The 24,461-nt window shown below is 34.9% G+C and overlaps 1 protein-coding gene and 1 pseudogene across 3 annotated transcripts in view; both read left to right on the top strand.

The window, feature by feature from the left end:
• NOL4 (nucleolar protein 4) overlaps positions 1-24,461 on the top strand; it is a 439,542-nt gene that overhangs the window by 136,796 nt on the left and 278,285 nt on the right. For all 3 annotated transcript variants that reach the window (XM_072604514.1, XM_072604515.1, XM_072604513.1), the window contains exon 5: positions 2,600-2,732. In XM_072604514.1, the coding sequence (XP_072460615.1) occupies positions 2,600-2,732 (133 nt within the window). The remainder of the gene's footprint in view (positions 1-2,599; positions 2,733-24,461) is intronic.
• Positions 11,755-11,854, top strand: LOC140502879 (U6 spliceosomal RNA; annotated as a pseudogene).

Below are 24,461 nucleotides of genomic sequence, written 5' to 3'. Positions count from 1 at the left end.
TTTGGGATACTTTTTCTCATAAACAAATAATTACAAATAAATTCTTATAAATGATACTTATGAGAACACTTTTCCAAAACCATCTCTTCCTCTAAACACCTGATTATAGTTACAATTTTTTTTTCCTATTTTGATCAATGAAAGATCAACAATTCCTCTGCTGCTTATAGTCTCAGAGAGCTGCCTGGGACATTGAGAAATCAATGACTCACCTAAGGTCACATAGCCAGTATGTGTCTGAGCAGGTCTTCAATCCAGGTTTTCCTGACTGAGGACTATTCTCTATTTACTGTGCCAGCTGCCTTTCTTAGAAAAAAACAAACATTTACACATAGTCATATTGATTGAGAATTCATTGATTGAAAAATGCTCGAAAGAAAGAATTCTGTTTTGCCATTCATGCTAGACACGTCGAAAGGACCTGCTAATAAAATATATGTTCTAGTAAGCTTGCTCACTTTTATTTTTTTAATTCACATATTGCTAATCTGAAGAGTCATCTCCCACCATTCATCTTCTCTCCTCTCTCTGAGAAATGGAGCAGTGTTGAAGGAAGTCACAAAATCTTTCTGATGAGTTAGGTCTGCTACAAATGTGTGCTGTCATATCTCATTGGAACTCACAAAATACACGTCGTAATCCTGTGCATCTCTGATTGATTCTCTATAATTATTGGGAAGGGACCCTTCTGGATCTCCTTTCTTGCACTGCCAATTTCCCTCTTCTCAAGAGATGACATGTGGCTGCTATTTTTACTGATTACTGAAGTTGTATCAAAATTATCAGCTTTACCTCATGCTTCTCATCTATACAGAGTTGAAAAATTCATCTTCACCTTTTATCCTTCAGCCATTCTGAAAAGATCATGAAACTGAATTCCTCCTGACTCCATGTCCTTTCATCTCTGTCAGCCTCTTTCACTTTTCTCACTTGGCTTTGCTGAGGTTCTTCTCTCCTTTTTCTGCTTCTTTTGTACAAGACACTCCTCCAGGATTTGTCATCACTTTTTCTTTTCTCTATAATTCTCTTCACTGGCAATTTTATCAAATTTTATGACTTTATAGGACATAGAATTGGAAGAGAACCTAGACATCATTTAGTCTAGTATCTCATTTGAGAGATGAGGAAACTAAGGACTATAAAATTAGCTAACAACTACCATTTCTATGGGATTTTAAGCAGTTTACAAACATTACTCATTTTATTCTCACAATTGCCATGGAGGTAGGTGCTGTTGCTGAATCCCTTTTTACAAATGAGAAAACCAAGGCAGGCAGAGGTTAAGTGACTTACCCAAGATCATGCAGCTGTTGTGTCTAAGACTAGATTTGAACTCATGTATGCTTGATTCCAACTTCAGTACTTTGTATACTTCTTTAATTTGCCTCAAACATCACAGAAATATTTAGGAGACAGGATTCAAACTCAGTCCTCTGACTACAAATCTGGTGCTTTTTCAGAGTGCCATATGGGAATCCCTATGCAGACGCCACATTTATAGATCTATTCTTTATCTCTTTTCTGGGCTCCAAGCTTCTATTTCCAAATGTTTGTTGGCTATCTCTGTCTCAATAAAAGTTAGGTGAACTGTTGCATTGCTGACTGACTCCCCAAAATTGAACATATCCTGAACTATTTTCCTTCTTAATATCCTAATTTCTCTTGGCAGAATAACTATCATTCCAATCACTCAAAATCAAAACCTCAGTCTTTTATTTGGCTCATCTTTATTCTTTGTCCCCTATATCAAGCCAGTTTTTATGTCCTGTGCATTTTATAATGCAATATTTCTTACATTAATCACCTTTATTATGTCCATACTACCATTCACTAGTTTAGACCCTCATCACCTCTTACCTGGAATATCATAACAGCTCCTAACTGGCCTCTTTTTCCCCCTTCCCTTCCCATTCCAATACAGTCTTTCCATAGCTACAAAAATTACCTTCCTAGTGAATAGGTATAATCTCTTCTCAAAAGCCTTTCATTGCCTGTTCTCTAATTTTTTTTAAAATGGACACTTTAGAATAGCATTTGAGACCCTTCACAGCTTCAGTCAACATTTTTTGTCATAATCTGTGTACCAACAAAACAGCAGCATAATTTTTGTGAGCTGTTCCTTATATGCATTCAATTCCCTCCCATGCAAGCTGTTTTCCTTGTCTAGAATGCACTTTCTTCACATCTACAGCTAGCAAAATCCCTTTAGTTGCACTCTTTCTAAAAAGTCTTTCCTGATTAGCTAATCTAAAAGTCATCTCTTCTCAAATTTCTTATACTACTTTACCTTTGTTTCTTATTTGTCCTTATCACATTCTGTCTTTTATAAATTCTGATGGATTGGTTGACTGATAGATTGGTTGATTGTATTATCCTTACTTATGTATTTTTATTATGTCCTCTTCTTCTCCCATTATAAATTAAGATGCTTGAGTTCAGAAACCATTGTTTTAATCTTAAATATTTGTTGAATTAAATTAAAATTGAATTAAATTAAAATTGATTAAAATGTAAGTGATCCTCTCTACAAAGTAGAGATATTATTTGAATGCACTGAACTATCTGAAATGTTTCGTGTCATAATGTTTTTATTTTGTAGGATGAAAGTTCTATAGAAAGTGATGAATTTGATATGAGTGATTCCACACGCATGTCAGCTGTGAACTCTGACCTTAGTTCTAATCTTGAAGAAAGAATGCAGAGCCCCCAGACTGTTCCTGGTCAACAAGATGGTAAGCATTTTAATTTATAATAAAAAAAATGCAATGAATATAAATCAGTACAAATTGTTTTTCTCTCTCAGTGTCACTTATTTATGTTTCTATGGGATCTAATTTCTAGGCAACATTTTCTATTTGGTTAATAACTCAAAAGTATTATTCAAGTATTTTTAGTTTGAACTTGTACATTAGATTTGTTTGTGGCATGTAAATTATTTGCAAAATCAATAATATGATGCAACTTTGCAGAATTTTTCCTCATAAAACTCTTCCTCCTATATTCCCTGGACATGATTCATATTCTTGCTAAATGCGGTCTAGTTGTGTTTGTTTTAATCTCCGAGGAATACAATGCAATTCATGATGATTTCTAAGATTGTCTTTATTTTAGAAAAGTTAAATCACTGTGATGGGTTAAGACTTTAATCAAGAATAATTGGATTGTTTTTTCCTTCAAATCATAGTTTACAATGAAGAATTCAAACTGTAATGACTATTTAATGCACTTAGTGTGTTTTTGTTGTGAAAACAAATATTTTGCTTGAATTCTCATTTTTGTCATGATCTTTTCCATTTTAATGGAAAGTGGAGGGACAGCTCCTACTCTTGATGTATATTAGATGTGAAGGTCCTTAAAAGACTATTTCATGAGCATCCCTCTGCTTCCCTTGCTGAGGGAGATGCTCAGGGAATTCAAGAAGCTGGAATGCCAACAAATGGTAACAAAATTTGTAGCACTTAGACGTCTATCATCTCTCTTCTCTTTTAGGATTTTAGCATATCAGAATTATATTGAATTATATAGAAATCACATTGAATTTTATAGAAATCACTTTGTTATTTCTACTATCTTTGGAAATTACCATTTTCATATGTGTAAAATTCTATATACAAGTAATTTTCCCCTTCTTTTTGGCTAATTATGTGTAAAATCTGCTCTTGGAGACTTCTAAATAGATAGAAAGTAACTAATTTTAACCATAATTAGTTGATTTTTTTTCATGCAATTATCTAACTATAAAGGGAGTCATTGACTATATAGTTTTGCACCTACAAAGGGGGGCCTACTGAGATTATGTTTCCTCTTTCCTACAATACATAAGTTGCAGAATTCCTGTTAGTTTTCTTACATGCTATTTGTGTTTCATGGACATGATGAAGACTGAGAAAACCCTAATTAAAAAAAAAAAAAACACAGGAGCTCCAAAAAGGCGCCTTTCCCCTTTATTACAGAGTTGCCTAAAGGCAATAATTACCTCTAATTGCAAGAGGTACAGATAGAGATGCTTTTGTGGATATCATCCACAGCAGTGGTGGCTTTAATACTGTCATATTTTTAACAATCTTATAATAGGAAGGTTATTGGAACACACAGAGAATTTAAGCAGGAACATACAAAAAAGATGTTTTGCTGGTTACAAAATAAAATATCTTGTATATCTTGTCCAAAATGCTAGTATATATAAGCTCTGGGTTAATGGAATACTTTATTGGAATTAACATCAAACCCAGATAAGCTTGCAAAAGGTTTAAGATATTGCTTTCTATCTATATTTGGTTTTATATACATCATTCAATAATGTCAGTATATAGCTTTGGTGAACAGTGAACAACAAGTCAGTTATTCTTTTGCTGTAGAATTGTTTCCTTGAGAGAAATTGCCTAGCTTTGGCTGCTAGGATGCAACTGATGTATCTGACAAATCACTACTGACTTGAACAAAGTACAGTGGAAGAATGTGAAATATAATTTATGCTGAGACAGGTATAGTCTTCTAGGGTTTACTGGAGTTAGTTTTAGAGGAAAATATTAGAGAGATCCTGTCCTTGTTCCAACAAGTCTTATCAAACTTCAATGGACCTGCACAGTTTGTACCCTCCTACATTCTTCCAAGTTGTTTCTATGAACACATAATTTAAAAAATATGGAGAGCTGAAGAAAATATGACTAATGCTACATAAGAATTGTTTACATAAGTGAGTCAATGATTAGACAAAATGTGTCATTTTCTCTTGAATGATTACTTTGGGCATATTTGAAATTGTTTTGAGTTTTTTTCTAAACCTTTTTACTTTGTAACAAAGTAATAACTCTTCAATGGACCTATGGCATCCTAGCTAGACCTTTTCTGTAGAAAATAAGATTCTTCCTAGAAAAAGTTACTCTTCCAATTGTCTCTTAATTCATCTTTTATTAAAACACTTAATCCTTCATTAGTCTAATTATTTTCTATGTCCATAAACTGATAATTCATTTTTGGAATTGTGAAATGGAGCAGACATGCCTGGTTCTTAGCATGTTAGTCAGGAAAGCATCTGGAAGCACTGCAGTCCCATTTTAATAAGGCCTAGGAGGTATAGGGAAAGCAGGCACAGAAAGTACAGAAACAACAGACTCAATGGTCTGTGGATGGGGAAATAGGGTGGTAAGGAAGGCAGGCAGTGTGAGGAGGAAGATGGAAAGGGGAGAAGTCACTTAGGTAACTGCAGCTAGAGTTGGGAGCACATGAGCAGCATGGACCCTTCATGCTCAGGGGGGTAGGAATTTGAGGTCTCATTTTTATAGTGTTGTTTGGGGAACAGACTAACTCTTCTCTGTGCCACCTTGGGATTAGTTCATTTCCATATTTGAATCATATCAAAGTTGTTGGTGAAACTTTAAAATTAATATATCCATGTTATCTCAGAGTTACCAGCACTATTTGGTATTCTGTTGGTTTTACTACTGGCATCTGGAACTTAGCTGAGATTTACGTATTATAGGGTCCCAAATCCCTGATGGCAAAGTCTAAATGGCTTCCTCTGATTTAGCACATATTAGGATGTGATTTTTATCAATAAATTATGAAATTTGTAAATTATGATCCTTTGATGTTTGGAATGGGTTGTATGTGAACTCTAGGTTCTCATCTGCAGTCTTCCTGCACTGGCTACTTATGAATTTACTATGCTGACTAGAAGATGTGAAGCAGTGGGGAGGGAAGGACTAGTCTGGGAAACCAGAACAAGATACAATTTAAAACAATCTGTAAACAATACTGCTGACAATGGCAGACTTTTGTATCCCTTTGTGGCTACAAAGAACTTCACAAATGTTGTTTCATTTGATCCACATAAAAAAAAATCTTGATATGGTATAGAATGTACATCCTCTATGAAAGATCCTAAGGGAGAACACAGAGAAGAATTTCACGACACAAATGTCATGAGTGATGGTCATCACGAACGAACATTGATGAGGACACAAATCCATCCATGATATGCCTTCCATGATACTCTGGAGCTTTGCAGCTAAGTTATGGTATTTATCCCCTAACACAAATATGATTTAAAAGTACATGAAAGGGCATTATGTGTAGAGCCAGACTAAATGAAGCCTGCCTCTAAAAAGTGAGGAAAGAAAATTGAAAAGTCTGTTTGTGGATTCCAAAGTTCTATTGCTTTTAAAATGCTCATCATATTATTATTTCTTTTGCAGAGTTGTTATCCTTAATGATAAACATAGAGTTATTTTTATAACATTGCAATGAAAACAATCATTGGACTCATGAAGGTTTTAACAAAGCATTACCATAGCTGACAGGGCTAGAGAAAAATAGTGTGCGTGTGTGTGTGTGTGTGTGTGTGTGTGTGTGTGTGTGCAGTACTTGTATAAATATCCTATTAAAAAGCCTATAGTCAGAATAGAAGAAAAATTACAGAATTTTTAAAATATAGAAATCACAGATATTTATAGTTACAGTATTATTGGGGCTGATAGCACAAGTGCCATTAATTGACTTCTGACTACACAGTGGTTGTCTGGACACAGTTCTGGTCTTCTAGTTGTTTGTAGAGGGAGAGAGGAAGCTAACTTTTACTGAACTATGAACGAATTTGATAGTTTCCCCACTTATTTCCTCCTCTGTGGTGGGGGTGCCACTTAAGTTCTGGCCTCAAGACCTCTTGAGGCTCTCTTCTAAGGAACCATATGACAATACAATATATTATTTTGTGTTTTATTAATACATTTTAGTAATATAATCACTTCCCAATTGCCCAATCCATCACTGTATTCTTCCTTATAATAATGAAAATAAGAACATCATAATAAACAGTAAGAGAGCTAAGCAAAGCCATATGATTAATTGGCCACCACCAACAGAGCATCTGATAGTTCATACCTGTAACATACCAAGGGGATGAAAGTGTTTCCCAGTGTTAGTAATCCAAAACTGGTATCATTGATCATTTTAATATATAGCCAATCATCTCTGATCTCATGATATTCACTTTGTGAATTGTTTCTAGAGTTTGTTTGCTTTTGTTTTTGCTACTACAAAAAAAAAGTCTTGTTCTATTTTGGTGTACATGAGACCTTTCTTTCTATCACTGATCTCCCTGGAATCAGATGTATAGTAACAAAATTTCTGGGTCAACAGATAGGAAAAAGGTAGAAACTTTCTCACATATATTTCACTTTTCCTGAATGATTGGTACCAATTTACACCTCCTCCAATATTGTAGTAATTTTCCTAACTTTCCACAATCCCTTTAACATGATCTATTTTCATCTTTTATCATCTTTGCTAGTTTGATGGGATAAGGGAATAAAAATACCCCTCAGTTTAAAAAAATTATATTTCTCTTATGAATGATTGGATGCATTTTTCACAGAGCTCACATTTCTTCCTTTGAAAACCTTTTGTTCACATTCTTTGTCTAACTATCAACTGGGGAATGGGCTCAATCTTATAAATTTATAAATTCTCTTTACATTGTGAATGTCAGAATTTTACTGGAGATGTTTGATATAAAGACATTCTCCAGGACCTAGCTTGTTTTTTTAATTTTAGCTGTAACAATTTCAACAAAGCACTTTAATTTCATGCAATCGAAGTTTTCTATTTCACCTTTTTAATCACATATATTCCTTGTTATCATCAAAATTTCTCCTGACTGTACTTATGAAAGACATTTACTTCATTCTATGTTCCTTTATATAATGATGTGTCCTTTTAAAATTTACATTGGGGTATCTATTTGGAATACATTGGGGTTCATGATAGAGTAGCTTGGTGGCACAGTAAATAGAGCACTGACCCAGGAGGACTTAAGTTCAAATCTGGCTTCAGATATTTACTAACTGTGTAGCCCTGGGCAAGTCACTTAACTCTATTTACTTCAGTTCCTCATCTATAAAATGAGTTGGAGAAGGAAATGGAACAGCACTCTAGGATCTTTGCCAAGAAAACCTCAAATGGGGTTATAGAGGGTCAAACACAACTAAAATGACTCAGCAGCAAAAAGGTCTTTCAGGAATCCTCTGCTCTTGCTGTTTAACTCTGATGACTCTTGAAAGTTACTGGCTTGGTTGCTTCTTCCAGTAATGACTTTGTTGGCTGCCCCCTTTCTCATGACCCATGCATGGGCTTCTGGTTGTATTATTGTGTAGTGCTGTGGTAGAAGAAGGCACTTACTATACTTTCTCATTGGATTTTTTAGTCATTATTTTGTGTGGTGTGACTATCAGATATGTGAGAACTGAGCACTTTGCCTTCCATTCAGGTAGCCATCTTGGCCAAAGTCCAGAAGTTTACTCTGAAGGTGTGTTTATGATCTGATAATCTCATTCCTCTTTAGATTACCTGTTTAAATAAATGATAGAAAAGATGTTTCTAAATATTTTTGATGTCCCCCTAGAATTTTGAAGGGTGACTTTCTAGTGCTTCTGGATTAAATTGTTTGCCCAAATGTGTAATTTTTCTATATAGGGACTTTTTTTTCTATAGTAACATAGTGCATCACACCAAGAAATTACTTAATAAATGGTTTTTGACTTACTCACTTATTCATTCATTGACTCATTGAAACCTTACAGAATGGATTCAAACCATCTGGCCCAAATCAGCTACATTCTTGAATACTGAAGGAACTCAAATGTTATTTTTGAGTCATCCTTAGTGATATCTGAAAAATCATGGACTAGAAAGTTACCAAAAGACTAGAGAAGGACTAACATTGAATCCTTGTTTCATCTTGCCTGATAAGTAGTTATCCAATTATCTATTAAAGTTCTCTGATATGGATTATATATCTAAAGAAAAAATACATATACATACATGTATACATGTACATATATGTATATATACATCTATATATCCAAATCTAAATATAGATATATGTATATAAAATATGATTATAACCTGTTTCTCTTGTAATTTTTATTATAATTTTTAATATTAAAGTTAAGTATCTATCTAGAGTTAGGAATACTTACATATAGATATAAATATTTAATTAAAAGCCATTTCCAATAGATAAGTGATCAAAGGATATGAACAAACAGTTCTCAAAAGAAGAAATGCAGAGTATGCACAACTAGATGCACAAAAATGCATAACAAACCACTAATAATGAGAGATTTTGATCAAAACAACCCTGAAGTTTCACCTCTTATAGTGAAAATGAGCAAAAATGAGCAAAAATGCAACTGTCAATGTTGGAAAGGTTGTGGAATGACAGGCACAGTGATACATTGTGGGAGGAAATGTAAAATAGTGTGACCATCCTGGAAAGCAATTTGGAATTATATGAATAAAATTGCTACAGAGTCTTCTTTACTGGGCTTATACTCCAAGGAAGCCATCAAGAAAAAGGCTTCATGTAAACCAAAATATCACTTTTTATGATAGAAAAGAATTGGAAACAAGGTATATGCCCAGCAATTGGGGAATGACTAAACAAATTGCAATACATAAATGTAACAGAATATTACTGTGTTATAAGAAACAAGTGTGATGAATAACGAGAAACATAGAAAGATCTATATGAACTGATGCAGAATGGAGTAAGCAAACCAAAAAAAACCAACATGCATAGAAACTACAACAATGTAAATGGAAAGAAGAATTACACACCAAAAATTCAAAAGTAAATGTAACAAAATTATAAAGATTAAGCAGAAATCACAGAGATACAAGATGATATCCCCAACCCACCCCTGTGGCCAGTGAGAGGTACACAGGAATTATACATTGAACATTTTTGGACTTTTTCAATGTATTGATTAATTATGCTCATTTCTTTTTCTTCTCTAAAAAATAATACTATTTGCTATATAGGATGGCAGTCTGGGATGGATAAGGGAAGGAAACCTTGAAATAGTCAGGATGATGTAAGAAATAGAAGATATCGATAAAAATTATTATGTAATAAGTTTTCTTAACTTTTCCTTTCCCAGTTAGTATTTGGGAAATTGACTTTTTTTCTAAACTCAAGTGTAAGACTTTGTGTTTATCTCTTTTAAATTCCTTCTTATTCAATTCAGCCCAATTTTTAAAATCCCTGTTAAGATCTTTTTGAATCTGCACTTTGTCCTCCAGTTTATTATCTGGCCCTCTCCATTTTTGTGTCATCTGCATATTTGATAACCATGTGACATATAGCTTTTCCCAAGTAACTGATAAAAAAAAAATTGCCACATCTAATACGCTTTCCTTAATATTCATTCTTCATCACTTCTCAGCAGCCTTAGCATTGTCAATCATCATTTTCTTGAAACTCTCTTCTCTGTATGTTTCTGTGACTTTTCTCCTTCTTACTTTTCCTCCTCCCTAGATCATTTCTTCTCATTCTCTTTTGCTGGATTTTTATGCAGATCATATGCAATAAGTGTGGATATCTGCTAAGCTTCTGTCCTGGACTCTCTTCTTATCTCCTTCTATGCTATTTTATTTGGTGTCCAGATGGATTCAGACCCATGAATTCAATGATCACCTCTATGAACATAGATCTATATATTACCATATCTAAATATTCACCTTTAATCTACAGTCCTAAATAACCCGCTGTCTTTTGGACATACTAAACTGGATGTCCCATAGACATCTGTAATTCAACATGTCCAAAATGGAACTCATTATATTTTCCCCCAGGCCTTCCTCCTTTCCTCACTTACCTAATACCACAGAATATCACAGTCTTCTCTCTCATCCAGGCTCACAACCCAGGCATTATCCTCAACTCTCCACTCTCTCTCCCTTTCTGTCCCCAGTTCAATTGGTTACCAAGCCCTGGTTAATTCTGTCTTCAAAATATTTGTGTAATATTTCTCATTCTCTTCTGACCCTCATGTAGCCCTTTATCACCTTATGCCTGAACTATTGAAACTGCCTTCTAGGTGCTCTCTATTATGCTATACAAATGATCTCTGTAGATCTGTGTAGGTCTATATCATGCCTTCCCTCATTCAATAAACTTCAGTGACTCCCTGTTACCTCCAGGATCAAATATAAATTTTTTGCTTGACATTCAAAGACATTCATGTCCTTCCCCTCCCCTCCCCCTCCCCCACCCATGCCTTTCCAGTCTTTATGTGTCTTAAACTCCACATACACACACACACACACACACACACACACACACACACATGCACTCTGAGTTCCAAAGTCACTGACCTCCTTGCCATTCCTTAGTGGAGTGAATAAGTAGAGTGAATAGGACACTCTATTTCCTAACTCCCAGCATTTTCATTGGCTATTCCTGATGCCTAGAATGCTGTGCCTTCTTCAATCTACCTCCTATTTTCTCCGAATTCCTTCAATTTTCAGATACATTTCTAACTTCTACAAGAAATCCTTCTTGATCCCCTTAATACTAGTGCCTTCATAATGAGATTATTTCCAATTTATCCTATATGTCGTTTGCACACAATTGTTTGCACACAATTGTAAGTTGTCCTTGCCCCCTCCCCATAGTAGATTGTGAGCTCCTTGAAGTTACTATGTTTTTTTAACTTTGTGTATCAATATGTGTCTGGCATATAGTTGGAACTTTATAAATATTTGTTTATCTGACTTGACAGCATTAAACACTTAAGGACCGCAAGCCCCTAAACATCTACATTAAGTCAATGCCAAATCATTAATGAATGATTATTCTTTAGATCTGGTGATTTAACTGGTTGTGAATTTCCCTAATTGTACTATTTTCTATACTGATCTAGCTGTAATTTCCCATAAGAATAGTATGAAATAACTTTATCAAATGCTTTGCTAAAATGCATATATTGCTCACTAAATTGGAATAATATAGTGCTTAGCATGGTCCCTGCACAAGGATGACATGCAAATTTATGAAGCACTCCATATTTTTCAAGGGGAAAACAGAAATTGAAAGAATCCACCAATCACCTCCTCTAAGAGATACTAAAATGAAAACTCCCAGGAATATTATAGCCAAATTCTAGGGCTCACAGGTCAGAGGGAAAGTATAGCAAGTAGCCAGAAAAAAAGAATTCAGATATCAGTATCACACAAGATTTGTCAGCTTCCTCATTAAAGAAGTAGAGGGCTTAGAATATGATATGCCAGAAGGCAAAGGGTCTAGGATTATATCCAAGAATAACCTACCAGGCAAAACTGAGTATAAAGCTTCAGGGGGAAAAATGAATATTTAATGAAATAGAAGACTTTCAAGAATTCTTGACTGAAAAGACCAGAGCTGGAAAGAAAATTTGACATTTTAACACAAGTTTCAAGAGAAACTTACAAAGGTAAACATGGAAAAGTAATCATAAGGGATTCAGTAAAATTGAATTATTTACATTTCTATATGAGAAGAGAACTTTATCATTATTAGGATAGTTAGAAGGTAGTTTAGAGAGAGGGCATAAATGTGAGTTGATCATATTGAGATGATCTCAAAAAAATGAAGAGGTGAAAAGGAGGGATGCACTGGGAGAAAGGGAAAGGGAAAGGTATTATAGGGAAATTTTTCTTACATAAAAGAGGCATGGAGGAAGAACTTTTACAGTAAAGGGAAAATGGAGGTGGCTGGGTGTCAGACAATTCTTGAACCTCACTTTCATTGGAATTGGTTCAAAGAGGAAAGAATACACACATACACATGCACACACACACACACACACACACACTCAGCTGGCTACAGAAATCTACTTTACCCAATAGGGAATTTGGAGAGGAAAGGAACAAGAGGTATAGGGGGAGATGAAAAAAGAGAGGGTAGATTAAGCAAGGCAATAGTCAGAAACAAAATGGAGTTTTGAGGAGGGACAGGATGAAAAGAGTAGGAAAAAAAGAAAAAAAATAGGATGACAGGAAACACACAGTTAGTAATCATAACTGAATGGAATGAACTCATCTATAAAATGGAAGCAGATAGCAGAATGGATTAGAAACCAAAGTCTAACAGTATGTTGTTTACAAGTGACACACTTGAAATAGAAACACACACAGAGTTAAAACAAACGTCTGGAGCAGAATCTATTATGCTTCAGCTAAAGTTAAGAAAGGCAGAGGTTGTATCATGATGTCAGACAGGGCAAAAGCAAAAAACTAATTAAAAGAGATAATCAGAGAAACTACATTTTGATAAAAGGCACCATAGACACTGAAGTTATGTTTTTAAAAATTAAAGCAAGTTTCTCTGATAAAGGCTTCATTTCCCTAATATATAGGGAACTAGGTCAAATTTACAAAGAAAAGTAATTCCCCAATTGATAAATGATCAAAGGATATGAATAAATTTCAGAAGAAATCACAGCTCTCTGTGGTCAAATAAAAATGCTCTAAATCACTACTGAATAGAGAAACACAAATTAAAATAACTCTGAGGTATCATTTAAAATTCATCAGAAATGAAAATTTTGGAGGGAATAAGGGAAAATAAGTATACTAATAAACTGTTGTTGGAGTTATGAACTGGTCCAAACATTCCAGAAAACAATTTGAAAGTATACCCAAAGGACTATAAAATTGTTCATACCCTTTAACCCAGCAATACTTCAATTAAATCTCTGCTTCAGAGGGATAAAAGGAAAAGGACCTATAGGTACAAAAAAATGATAGCAGCTGTTTTTGTGGTGGCAAAGAACTGGAAAGTGAGGGAATGCTCATCACTTGGGGAACAACTGAACAAGTTGTAGCATATGATTGCACTGGACATATATGGTACTATAAGAAATGAGTGTGTGTGTGTATGTGTGTGTGTGTGTGTGTGTGTGTGTGTGTGTGTGTGTGTGTGTGTGTGTAATATGCAGCAATTTCCTGGTCTTCCATTGTGGAAACATAGACAAAAAAGAAAACTAATTTAGTCTGACAACTTTTTGTTTTGTTTTGTTTTGTTTTGTTTTACATTATTCTGGTCCTTTTTATTCATTGCTTCTTTTTCTAGATGCACACCAAACATGTCTTGAACAATATATTCTAAAATTTCCCCAGAAATCAAAGTCAATCTCACTGCCCTATTTTTTTTCAGGTTCCATTATCTTCCCCTTTTTTTTGAAAATTGAGAAAACTCTGACACTTCTCCAATCTGTGATATCTTTCCAGTTTTCAGCGATATTTCATTGATCCATGCATATGACTCAAGAATCATATTTCTTTTCTTTTGGTATCTAAAAATGTAATTCCTTCAGACCAAATGCCCAGATATCATCAAAGGCAGCTAGGTACATTTAACTATCTCTGTACTTCTCTTGGGTCTCAACTCTCCACAAGCAATTTTGTGGTGTTATTTCTAGTGAAAATATCAATTGCATGGTTTGGTTTTAAATAGAAGTTTTTAGGGATTTCTGGGAAACATGAACAAGACTGAAATCTTGATATTTTCTCCAATCCTTCTGAACTTTAAAAATCTTGCCTTAATAGTAATTATATGCCAGAGGTAAAGCAATCTCAGCTGTCTCTACAGGTCAAAATAAAAAGTAGTCTAGCCATTTAGCAGCCTTAGAAATTAGGAGAAAACACTAATCACTAACATACTCACTCAGCTGTCTTGCTCCCTTTATCCTTCAGACTCTGGAAGGTTTGCACAGGCTCTGAGATTGACTCAGCCATTTTTTTGCTGTTGTTGTAGTATCTGCCATCCCACCCTGTCTCTGTATTCATCCCACCATTCTTTGTCAACAAACAGCAGAACTCAATTCTGCCCATGCTCATTCATTTGTGGAAACAGAAGAATTATAACAAGATCAGGGATTGCCCTGTCTCAGAATTAGTATACTCTTCCTCATGCCGCAGCATTCTTTAGAGCAGAAGAAACTGAAGCATGTATACGAGGCTTCACCAGCCTTGAAAAACAGGGATTCATCTTTATGTGGGAACAGGAGTATTCCCTGAGAGGACTGAGGTCACAGTGGAGAGGAAACTGAGACAGATTTGAAATCCATTCATCTGGGGTTTGTCAACAAAAGTGAAAGAATAAGAAAAAGAAATTAAGCAATAGGGAAATAAAAGAAAAAAATTACCAAATATCTCAGGAGGAAAAAAATTAATTAAAAAGCTAGAGTACAAGCAGATAGATCAAGAGGGAAAATATTAAAACAAAAGGGACTGTGACCACAAGATATCCAAATGACTGTAATGGGATAGGCAAAGAACCCTTATTTGTACCCTTACCCTATAAGGTATAGACTACAAACATGGAAGATCTGGGGATATAGGCCATAGGTGGAATCTATAGTGTAGTTCTATTTGGACATCTGGGTTAGTGAACAGACAGTGTTCCAGTTTTTCAATCTGGACTGGGCCATTTCAGAAGACACCTTTGATACCTTGGGTTTCAGGCTCCATAATGACTATGAACTTTCTTTGGAGTAGGCCCTTTTCTGTTTTTGGCTCTCTAAAGCTCAGAATCTCTTGTGATTGGGTCCCTGGGGCCTGCGCTAACTTATGCTTATCATTAGTCCTAGTTTCATCTCTTGAAAGGTACCCAGCAGTTTCTCTGTGATCCTACACACAACAAACCAAAGCTGTTTGGGAACTGTATAGAGCTAAATGCCATCAATAAATAGATTTACAGAATATCAGAAGTGTTCATTAAAAAGTGAGCATGCACTTTTGGACTGAGGAGACAGAATCTGAAAACTTTTTAGGGAAGGCTTTTTTTTAAAAAAAGGAGGAGAGATAAAATATAAAATTAACAAGCAACAAGCATTCATTAAGTACTTATTATGAGTGGAGAACTTTGCTATCATGAATCTCCAAAGACATAAATAGCACAGCCCCTTCAAGAGCTCGCATGCTATGCACACTTAAAAACAGATACTATGTAAGTATACATAACATATCGAAAACAGCAACAAGAAAATCCAAATCGGTATCCATTGATCAAGCATTTATTTCTCCTGGGATGATTTCAAACTGAAATTCGAGCAAATTTTGAGAGATTTAACTGAGAGTTCCATTCATAAAGGGAGGGTGTGCGAACACAGATGTGAGAACACAGATAGCATCACTCAATAGTTAAGAAATGATTATGGTCACAGATATGTATATTGACCCATTTTTTTCTTCAACAGATGTTGATAGATGAAGCAATGGGCTTATGAGGGTTCCACTTCTTTCATCCACCCTCTTCTTGAATATACTCTTGTAGTGTGACTGACATACTACCTGTTCTCAATTATACTCCTTCCTAGAACAACCATAGGCAATAAGAGAGTATCAAAATGAAGGCATTCTAATGGGCATTTGGATATCTAGTTGTTTTCATCTTGAAGTCTGGAACTTGTTGTCTGAGACAACCTCTTAATTGGTGTATACTAGTGGTACAAAATCATTGGCTATAAAATTCCCGATCTATCTTACCTTCCAAGCATATGACAATCAGCTGTATACAGCTGTACCACAGTATCTTCTGAAATATGCCTATGAGTAATATTCTACAAAAGCTTGTGGTTTTCTGTGAAATCATCACTCTTATCTTTTTTTAAAAATAGTTATCTAAAAAACGGTTTACTAATTGTCTTATGTGAGGGTCTGGTACTTAAAATCATATATAGGACAGGTAAATAGGATAGATTTATATAATTACCTAAAATAGACATAAACTAATGATAGATGTTATTACTATTCAATGTTTAATTTAGTGAAAAATCTAATAAAACATTGATTTTAATAAAAATGATTTATAACAATATGATTAATAGGAAATTAAATTTAATAGTTCTTTACTGTGCTAAGTTTTAATTAGGAAAGCTATTAAAATGTTTTTCAAGCACAGCATAAAATTTCCTAGTGAAGTTATGTTGTCTGGGGAAAGTAATTTTCTTTGTCCTGCAAGTTTGTTTTCCTTTAACCATTTTTTCATGGGACAGGGAATTTTGACCATGATACCTAAGAGTATAGGACAATAACTTTCTTAAACAAATGTTTGACCCACATAATTTAATCAATTCTTCACAATGTTAATGTTCTAAGTTAACAATTGTTTTTTGCTATTTAAAAATGTGAAAAATGTGTTTCCCCCTTCATTCTAGATTCTCCACTGCATTAAAAAAAGGAAATCATTTCAACAATGTAGAAAAAAGTGGTGAATTTATTTAATGAATTATTCTGTGTTGAGAAGGCTAAAGCTGATGAAGCTCTTTTCAAACTCTTTTCTCCAGAGCAGTTGCTCTATAAATAATTATGTGACAATTTGTGGAACTATAAGGCACCTTATGAGTAAAGTAAAGCAAGTAGATAATTAGAAATAATGTTGCTGTTAAATGGAGAGAATTCTGATGGCTGAATTCTCTTTTGTAAATCTGGTCTTTTTATTATTTGCAATTGCTTATAAGTAGAAATGCAGTAATTTTTTTTTACTTTCAATGACAGAAAAAGAGCAATTTGAACTTAAATACCAACTATAAGTTGGAATAAGATAATGTATCTTTTTAAAGCATGTTGTGGTGTGTGTGTGTGTGTGTGTGTGTGTGTGTGTGTGTGTTTCCCAGGAGACCAATACAATATAATTTTCTTCTTGTATTTGGGGTTTATTTCTTAAAACTCATTTATTCCTTTTTCTGGGAACAGAATTCAACTTTCATATGTAACTGTTACATATTTGCTACTAATATTAGAAATTTGGTTTGTAGGGAGTACTTGAATTTATTGTTTAATGGAAATAAGTTGCTAAATATAAGCTTGCTGTACTATATGAAGAATGATAGTACTAATAATACCTTTATCTATAAACATATATATTGATCATGGCTTACAAAGTCATTTTTTCAAAACAACCATGTGAGGAAAGTAGTGCAAGAATTATTATTCCCATTTTACAGAGAGTAAAATTGAGTTTTAGAAGGGGCTTCAAAATAAGTAGAGTAGTGATGAAATTCACTCAACATTAGAAGACATGAATTTATATTTATTCATCATTTTAATATAATTTAAATATCAGAGCTATTAATTTTAGTAGAATGACATGGGAGATTTGATAATATTTTTAAAAGAGTTCATGTTCACTTTTTATTCTGAACAATTTCTACACATCCACAGGATGATTCTAAGTCCTAAGTTAGGAACCAAAGTTTTCCTATAAAACTGTAATCACTGAAACACATATTTGGTGTTGTCCATTTTGTTCAACCCTTCAAAAATTGATCCTGTTTATGCTATATATAGCATTTTAATTTTTCTTTTTCTATCAGTGAAGAGAGGAGTTTTGCTTGATATACAATAATAGTGAGTTTTAGGTGCCCTGGTCATTTTTTGGCTAAGAGAGAAGCATATGTTAGCATGCAAAATAAAAAAAATAATAAGCATAATGCCCATCCAAACAGATATGGTAAGGTTGAAAAGCTATTTTACTTTTTAAAGAGTTTTTTTAATGTAAAACTATGAAATTAATGAATGAAAAAGCATTTTAAGTGCTATGTGCTAAGTATTACAGATACAAAAACAGAAAGCAAGGACCATCTTCTGTAGCCAAAGAGCTTGTGTTCTAATAGGGGAGAAAACATAAATAGGGAAATGATGGCTAGGATAGGATATCGTGGTTGGGAAAGTTACAGAGATGGTGAATTGGAGTAGATTGACATACTTGCTCTAGTAGCAAAAGTATGCTTTATTAGATTATGGGAGTGGGAGATAAGGGAGAGATTGTGCCACTACCTGGCACAAAGGAGAGAAAAGTGAAGCAAGCCTAGGGACTGTTTAGATGCAGTGAACTGATCATATGACTCATTTGCTGATCAGATCAATAGAACTCAAGGGTAGAGGTTCTGGGCATGAAAGGGTTAAGTTCTTCAAGATATGACAGTTCAAACTCCATCAAAGCATTATGTTCACATTTCTTTGAATAAGTGATTGATTGGCTCTAGAGTAAGAGAACTTAGGCTTAAATCCTACCTATGACACCATTTTTTGTGATCTTTAGCTCCTCGGGACTCAGTTTGTTCTTCTGTAAAGTAAGGAGGTAGGGCTAGAGGAACACTGAGGTTCCTTCCACCTTCAGCCCTGATTCACCTGTGTTTTAAATACGATACGTTCTTTGGGAGGTAATGGTACATCTGAGGCCCAAAGGGTTCATTGGTCTCTCCCTGATTACCTTTGTTAGAATTATGCCAATATCCACCAGGCCATACCAAAATATCCCAGAATTAAGCAGAAGATTCTCAATTCAACTGACTATTCTATTAATTAAGCAAATTTAAATAAGGCTAAATACCCTTAAAATTTCTTTGGTATTTTTGAGAGAAATATTATAAAAGCAAACCCAGGAACTTTTAGCATCATTTGGTCAAGGGATCTTTGAATTTTAGAATCTAGGAAAGAAGTCGTAGGGTCCTCTCATGAAAAGTGTACATTGTACATTTGGAGAATTTGGGAGTCACCCTTTTTTCCTCTTCGTTTTTCTCTTATATTTTCGGAGTGCCTAGCTGGCCTCTGTAAACTCCCACCTAGTTGAATTTCTTTGACACTTATAAAGCTGATCCCTGTTGCTGAGACAGTTTGCTTCCCTTTTGAAAAGAGTGGCATCAGCTCTGACCAAGGATAATTGCTGTGTTGGGCAGGAGATAGACAGAGGCTGTGTTGCAGAGGTGAGAACTGAGCCTAGAGATCAAAGGTTTTACAGCAACAATATCTAGATAGGGCCAAGAGAGTTTCAGAAATTTGTCCTTGCAAAGTTCTATACAATATTATAATTAGGTGACTACAGATAGAAAAAGGAAGAGTCAGACTGTGCAAGATGATGAAGCTGGAAACAAATTTCGATGTTGCTATTTTAGAATTTTTTTCTTAACCAACTCTCTAGGGCAAGGGTTTGCTACCTTTTATTGTGTGATACATTCTTCTGCCTTTATATAGTGAAACCTATGATCCCCTTCTCAAATTAATGTTTTTAAATGTATAAATTAAGATGCATAGGATTACAAAAGAAACTAATTATACTGAAATGCAGTTGTCAAAATACTTTTTAAAGTAATTTCGTAGATTCCAGGTTAAGAACCTCTGCTCTGGGGTAAGAAAGACTTAGTTGCTGCTGTGATATGGGTCAACTAGCTTGTACAACCTTAATGACAACAAAAAGAGAGAGTTAGAAGGGACAGCATCCATCTACTTCAATCCATATAATCCTTCAAACCCTGTTAAAGTATTTAGCAACCTATTTCCCCCTAATTCATTGCAATAGAAAATTCAATTAACATTGACTAAACCATTTTGTTGTTGTTCAGTTGTTTCAGTCATGTCTGTCTCTTTGACCTCATTTAGGGTTTCCTTGACAAAGGTACTGGAGTAGTTTTCTGTTTCTTTCTCCAGTTCATTTTATAGATGAGGAAATAGAGGCAAAGAGTTGGGGTTAAGTGACTTTCAAAGGGTCACATAGCTGGTAAATGTCTGAGGTCTGATTTGAACTCAGATCTTCCTAATTCCATGTCTCTACCTGGTAGCCATTACTATGTGATAAATTCTGAGAATATTGAGTTTTAAAATGACATAATTCCTGCCTTCAAGGAGTTATCCCTCTGATAGGAGGGGTGAGGCTTGCAAAATTAAGTTTGATATGTGACACTGTGGTATACTTATTATTTGGGATAAGCAATCATTTTGAAGTGGTTCTATTTTATGAAAGCAGTAGACAGAAAGCAGTATGCTTCTGCTATGTCTAAGCTGCCTCAGAAGATATGACTTTGAGCAGATGAAATTAGATTAAGCTAGTCTCAACTTTCGTTACTTCATTCTCTGTCATTTGAGTGCTGAGTTTTGTTCAATACGCGTGTTTCATGGCTACATTTCATTCTGGGGTCTTTGAGAATTAACATTAAGGAAGCATGGAAAAGTTGTAACTTTTAGAAAAAAGTGCAATACAATAGCTGTTAAAGATGTAATAGCAGTTGTTAGTTGTAGGGAATTCGAGTATTTCAAGGATTGCTAAGGCCATAATGAAACAGGATCAATCTCACTGAAGCATGAAGAATGTGCAACCGAAACAACAGGCCAAGAATTAACTATGTGCTAGACCTTGCATGAAGCACCAAGGAAACACTGAAAGGCTGAGACAGCTCTTTGCCCTCCAGGATCTGGTCACAGGTGAGTCCTGTAGGCAGTCCTTGAGTCTGAGTAGGCAAGAGATTATGGAAGAAATCAGTTCTACTGCTTTAGATAGAATGTTAGTATGATGGAATTTTCACTGGTTCTTCTGTTGATTAAGGGGACTGTACAGATATATCATCTTCCCTATTCCGTGCCTCACCTTTCTTGCTTCCTTGCTTCACCTTGGACAATGAGATCGTACCAAGCTTTTAGGTGCTAATAAAGGAATACTGTTAAAACACCATTGATAGATGAACAGTATATCTTGAATACCCTCCTCTTTTTTCTCCTTTGCTAATATAAAGAACACTTGCTCAGAATAACCCATATTTTCTATTGATTGTCTTTTCCTCCTTTTATAAAAAGACTTTACCGTCTCTGCATAAATGTTTATTTTCTTTTATGGTTTTTTGATAAAATTTATCTCCCGCTTTGGCATATTTGCCTAGATCTCCAAACCACCTGCAGTAATATACTTTGTATCTTTGACAACCTCAGATGTCTATGGAAACGTTCTTTAAAAATTGCATATTTCTTTTGGAACCAAACATGATCATATATGGAGATATGTTTCACTGCTATAATATAGTTGATACAGAGAAACTGCTTCTTTGAAGTAGATATTATTTCCAACGTCAAATAGAACATTCAGTTCATTACTGGTTAGCAACGTATTTATACAAACCTGTGATAAGAAGAAACATTAAGCTGTCATTATAAAAACATGAATTTATATATTTGAGGGCACATTTCTGATTTCTTAATTGATCTGCTTAAAGATATGTTTGCCCTCTGAAGTATTCTAAAGTTTATTTTAAATGAGAGCACAGTCAGTGTCTTACCTAACTTTAAAAAAAAAATTCTTACCAAGCCCCTAAAATAGTCTTTTGCACATGCTGGAGGTAACTTTAAAAAAATCTTTTTAGGATATATGAAATTGAATGACCAAAATTCAATTTTGATTAACAAGCTAATAATTATTATAGTTGATGTGGCTCTATAATTTGGACTTCCACCATAGAGGAACGACTTTGGAGATGATAGACAGAAAACCCATCCGACCTACATGGTCTGAATAACCAGCATTTAGCCCAGTGCCTGGTACAGAATGGACGTTTAATACATTCTAGTTTACTGACTGACTGATCAATTGACTCTAATAGTAGGGAACAAAGTCGAGGTCTTTCACTGCCCTGTGCTGTAGCTTTATTCATTTACTCCTCTAGCTGAGAAGTATAGGGAGAGACCAGTAGATGATCTATTCTCTACTTAGGAGGCTCACTACTCAGTAAATTCCCTTCTTCTATTAAACCTTACAAATTTTGAAATTGTGGCTAGTTGTAAGGCAATTCCCCAAGTTTGTGTTTTCCAAGAAATCTCCATTTTCTGATTAAGACAATAGATTCTGAGGTTATGTTGCCTAGGAAATTATCCTTCTCTAACTAGGAAGCAGAAATTCAGGTGTGATATTGTCCACAAACTCCCTTTTTTGGCAATGTGAATATGTAGCTCCTATTTGTTTCTCCAGGACACTCCTTCCCTGCCTTGGCTACAGCCATTTATTAGATCAGAAAAGCTCACTCAGTTCTCTGGTCCGTGACCTGTGCTCAGAAAAGGAGAAAGAAAGACAAAAGGCAGCCAAGACTCTTGGGTCATGAGTCTTATAACTGGCCATTAACAACTTTTGGAGTGGAGAAGAGAAGAGGGAAGAATTTCTTGCCCCAAAACTTTTGTACCATTTCCAGAAGAAGGGCAGAAAGGAAAAGGAAAAATAATGCCAAAAATGCTGAACAAGGCCTATTGGCTCTTTTTTTGCAGGCCAACACAAAGGGTGGCTCTTCTCAACAAAGTTTATACTCCCAAGAGTCTGGGCCAACTAGATCCCCTTGGATGAAGTCCCAGTAACTGAAAGCCATCATCTAAGGGCCACCAAGGGACTGGCTTCACACTGACTAATTTATCTCGAGGCAACTCTAGTAGTTAAGCAATTGCAAGTTTTCTTCAGTCTTCTCAGCAGAGTACCAGAAGGCACCTTTCCAGGGAGGAAGAAATACAGACAATTTAAGTTTTCAACAAAGACCAATCAAATTGATCAGGGATTTCCTTCATCCCCTTTTACATTAGTATTGTGTATTTGAAGGCGTCCAAATATTCCTGTCAACAGAAAACATTCATAGTGGAAAAGCAGTCCAAAATAGTGGAATTAAATGTGAACTTGGAATTAAAAGGACTGGGTTTGATTTAACTGCTCTACAGTTATAAACTGTAAGTACAACCAATACCAAAACCAATTCTCTTATCCTTTTTAAGCTTCAGTTGCCTCATCTGTAAAATAGTAATAATTATACTTATAGTATAGTACCTATCTTTACAGAATCTCAAATTTGGAAGGGATCACATAACTGACCAAAAATATATGCAAGATCTCTACAACATATGTAGCTAATAATCATCTAGCCTTTGCTTGGAGATTTCTAGTGAAAGGGAAATCGTTGAAGTCCCTTCACATGGTTTATTCACAAAGAACATCTGTCTCGTCCTGTTTTTGCCATTCTATATTTGTGCTGTTGATTTTTAAAAGTAAATTTTATTGGTATCTTGTATACGTGTGTGTGTGTATGTGTGTGTGTGTGTGAGAGAGAGAGAGAGAGACAGAGAGAGACAGAGAGAGAGACAGAGACAGAGACAGAGAGACAGAGAGACAGAGAGAGACAGAGAGACAGACAGAGAGAGAGAGGGAGGCAGAGAAAGAACATTACCTCATAAGGCAATTTACTCTACTTGTATATTATCTCCAGCTTATTAATGTCCATCCCAAAATATGGTACCCTGAACTGAGCAAAATACTGCAGATGGGAATCTGACCAGGGCAGAGTACTTTCACATCCCTAGTTTTAAACAGTCTATACTAACTTTACAGTAGCGATTCTCATTAACTTTCATTGCAGTGCCTGTACATAGTAACAACTTAATAAATATTTATCCTCTTCCCCCTTTTACTAGACACTGTATTAAAACTATATTATATACTTCCTGCCTTTAAGCATGTTGCATTCTAAAGAAAAGGAAAGATCACTCTAAGCCTCCAGAAACTTCCTAGAGTATTTGTATAAAAATTATTTTTGCAACAAAAGTAACTATAAACCATCAATGACTCAAATATTTTAAAAAAGACTACTCTTTGTTCATGGCTCAGCTTAAGCTACTTTCAGATGTAAGCTCAGTGAAAGTAGGGACTGCATCGTTCTTTGTACTTGCGTCTCTGTTCCTAGTAAATAGCCTGGTACATAGTAGGTACTCCATAAATTTCTGTTGACTAATCCTCATCTCCTCTGTGAAGCATTTTTTCCATCATCCTAGTACACAGTGACTCTTCCTTCTTCTGAATTCCTAGAACATTTATGCTTAATAGCGTTCATTGGATACTTATGTTG

The sequence above is a fragment of the Notamacropus eugenii genome, chromosome 4, assembly GCF_028372415.1.
Source record: "Notamacropus eugenii isolate mMacEug1 chromosome 4, mMacEug1.pri_v2, whole genome shotgun sequence".
Taxonomy (NCBI): domain Eukaryota; kingdom Metazoa; phylum Chordata; class Mammalia; order Diprotodontia; family Macropodidae; genus Notamacropus; species Notamacropus eugenii.
Note: the sequence above shows the minus strand (reverse complement) of the source record. Positions and strands in the feature narration are given on the sequence as shown.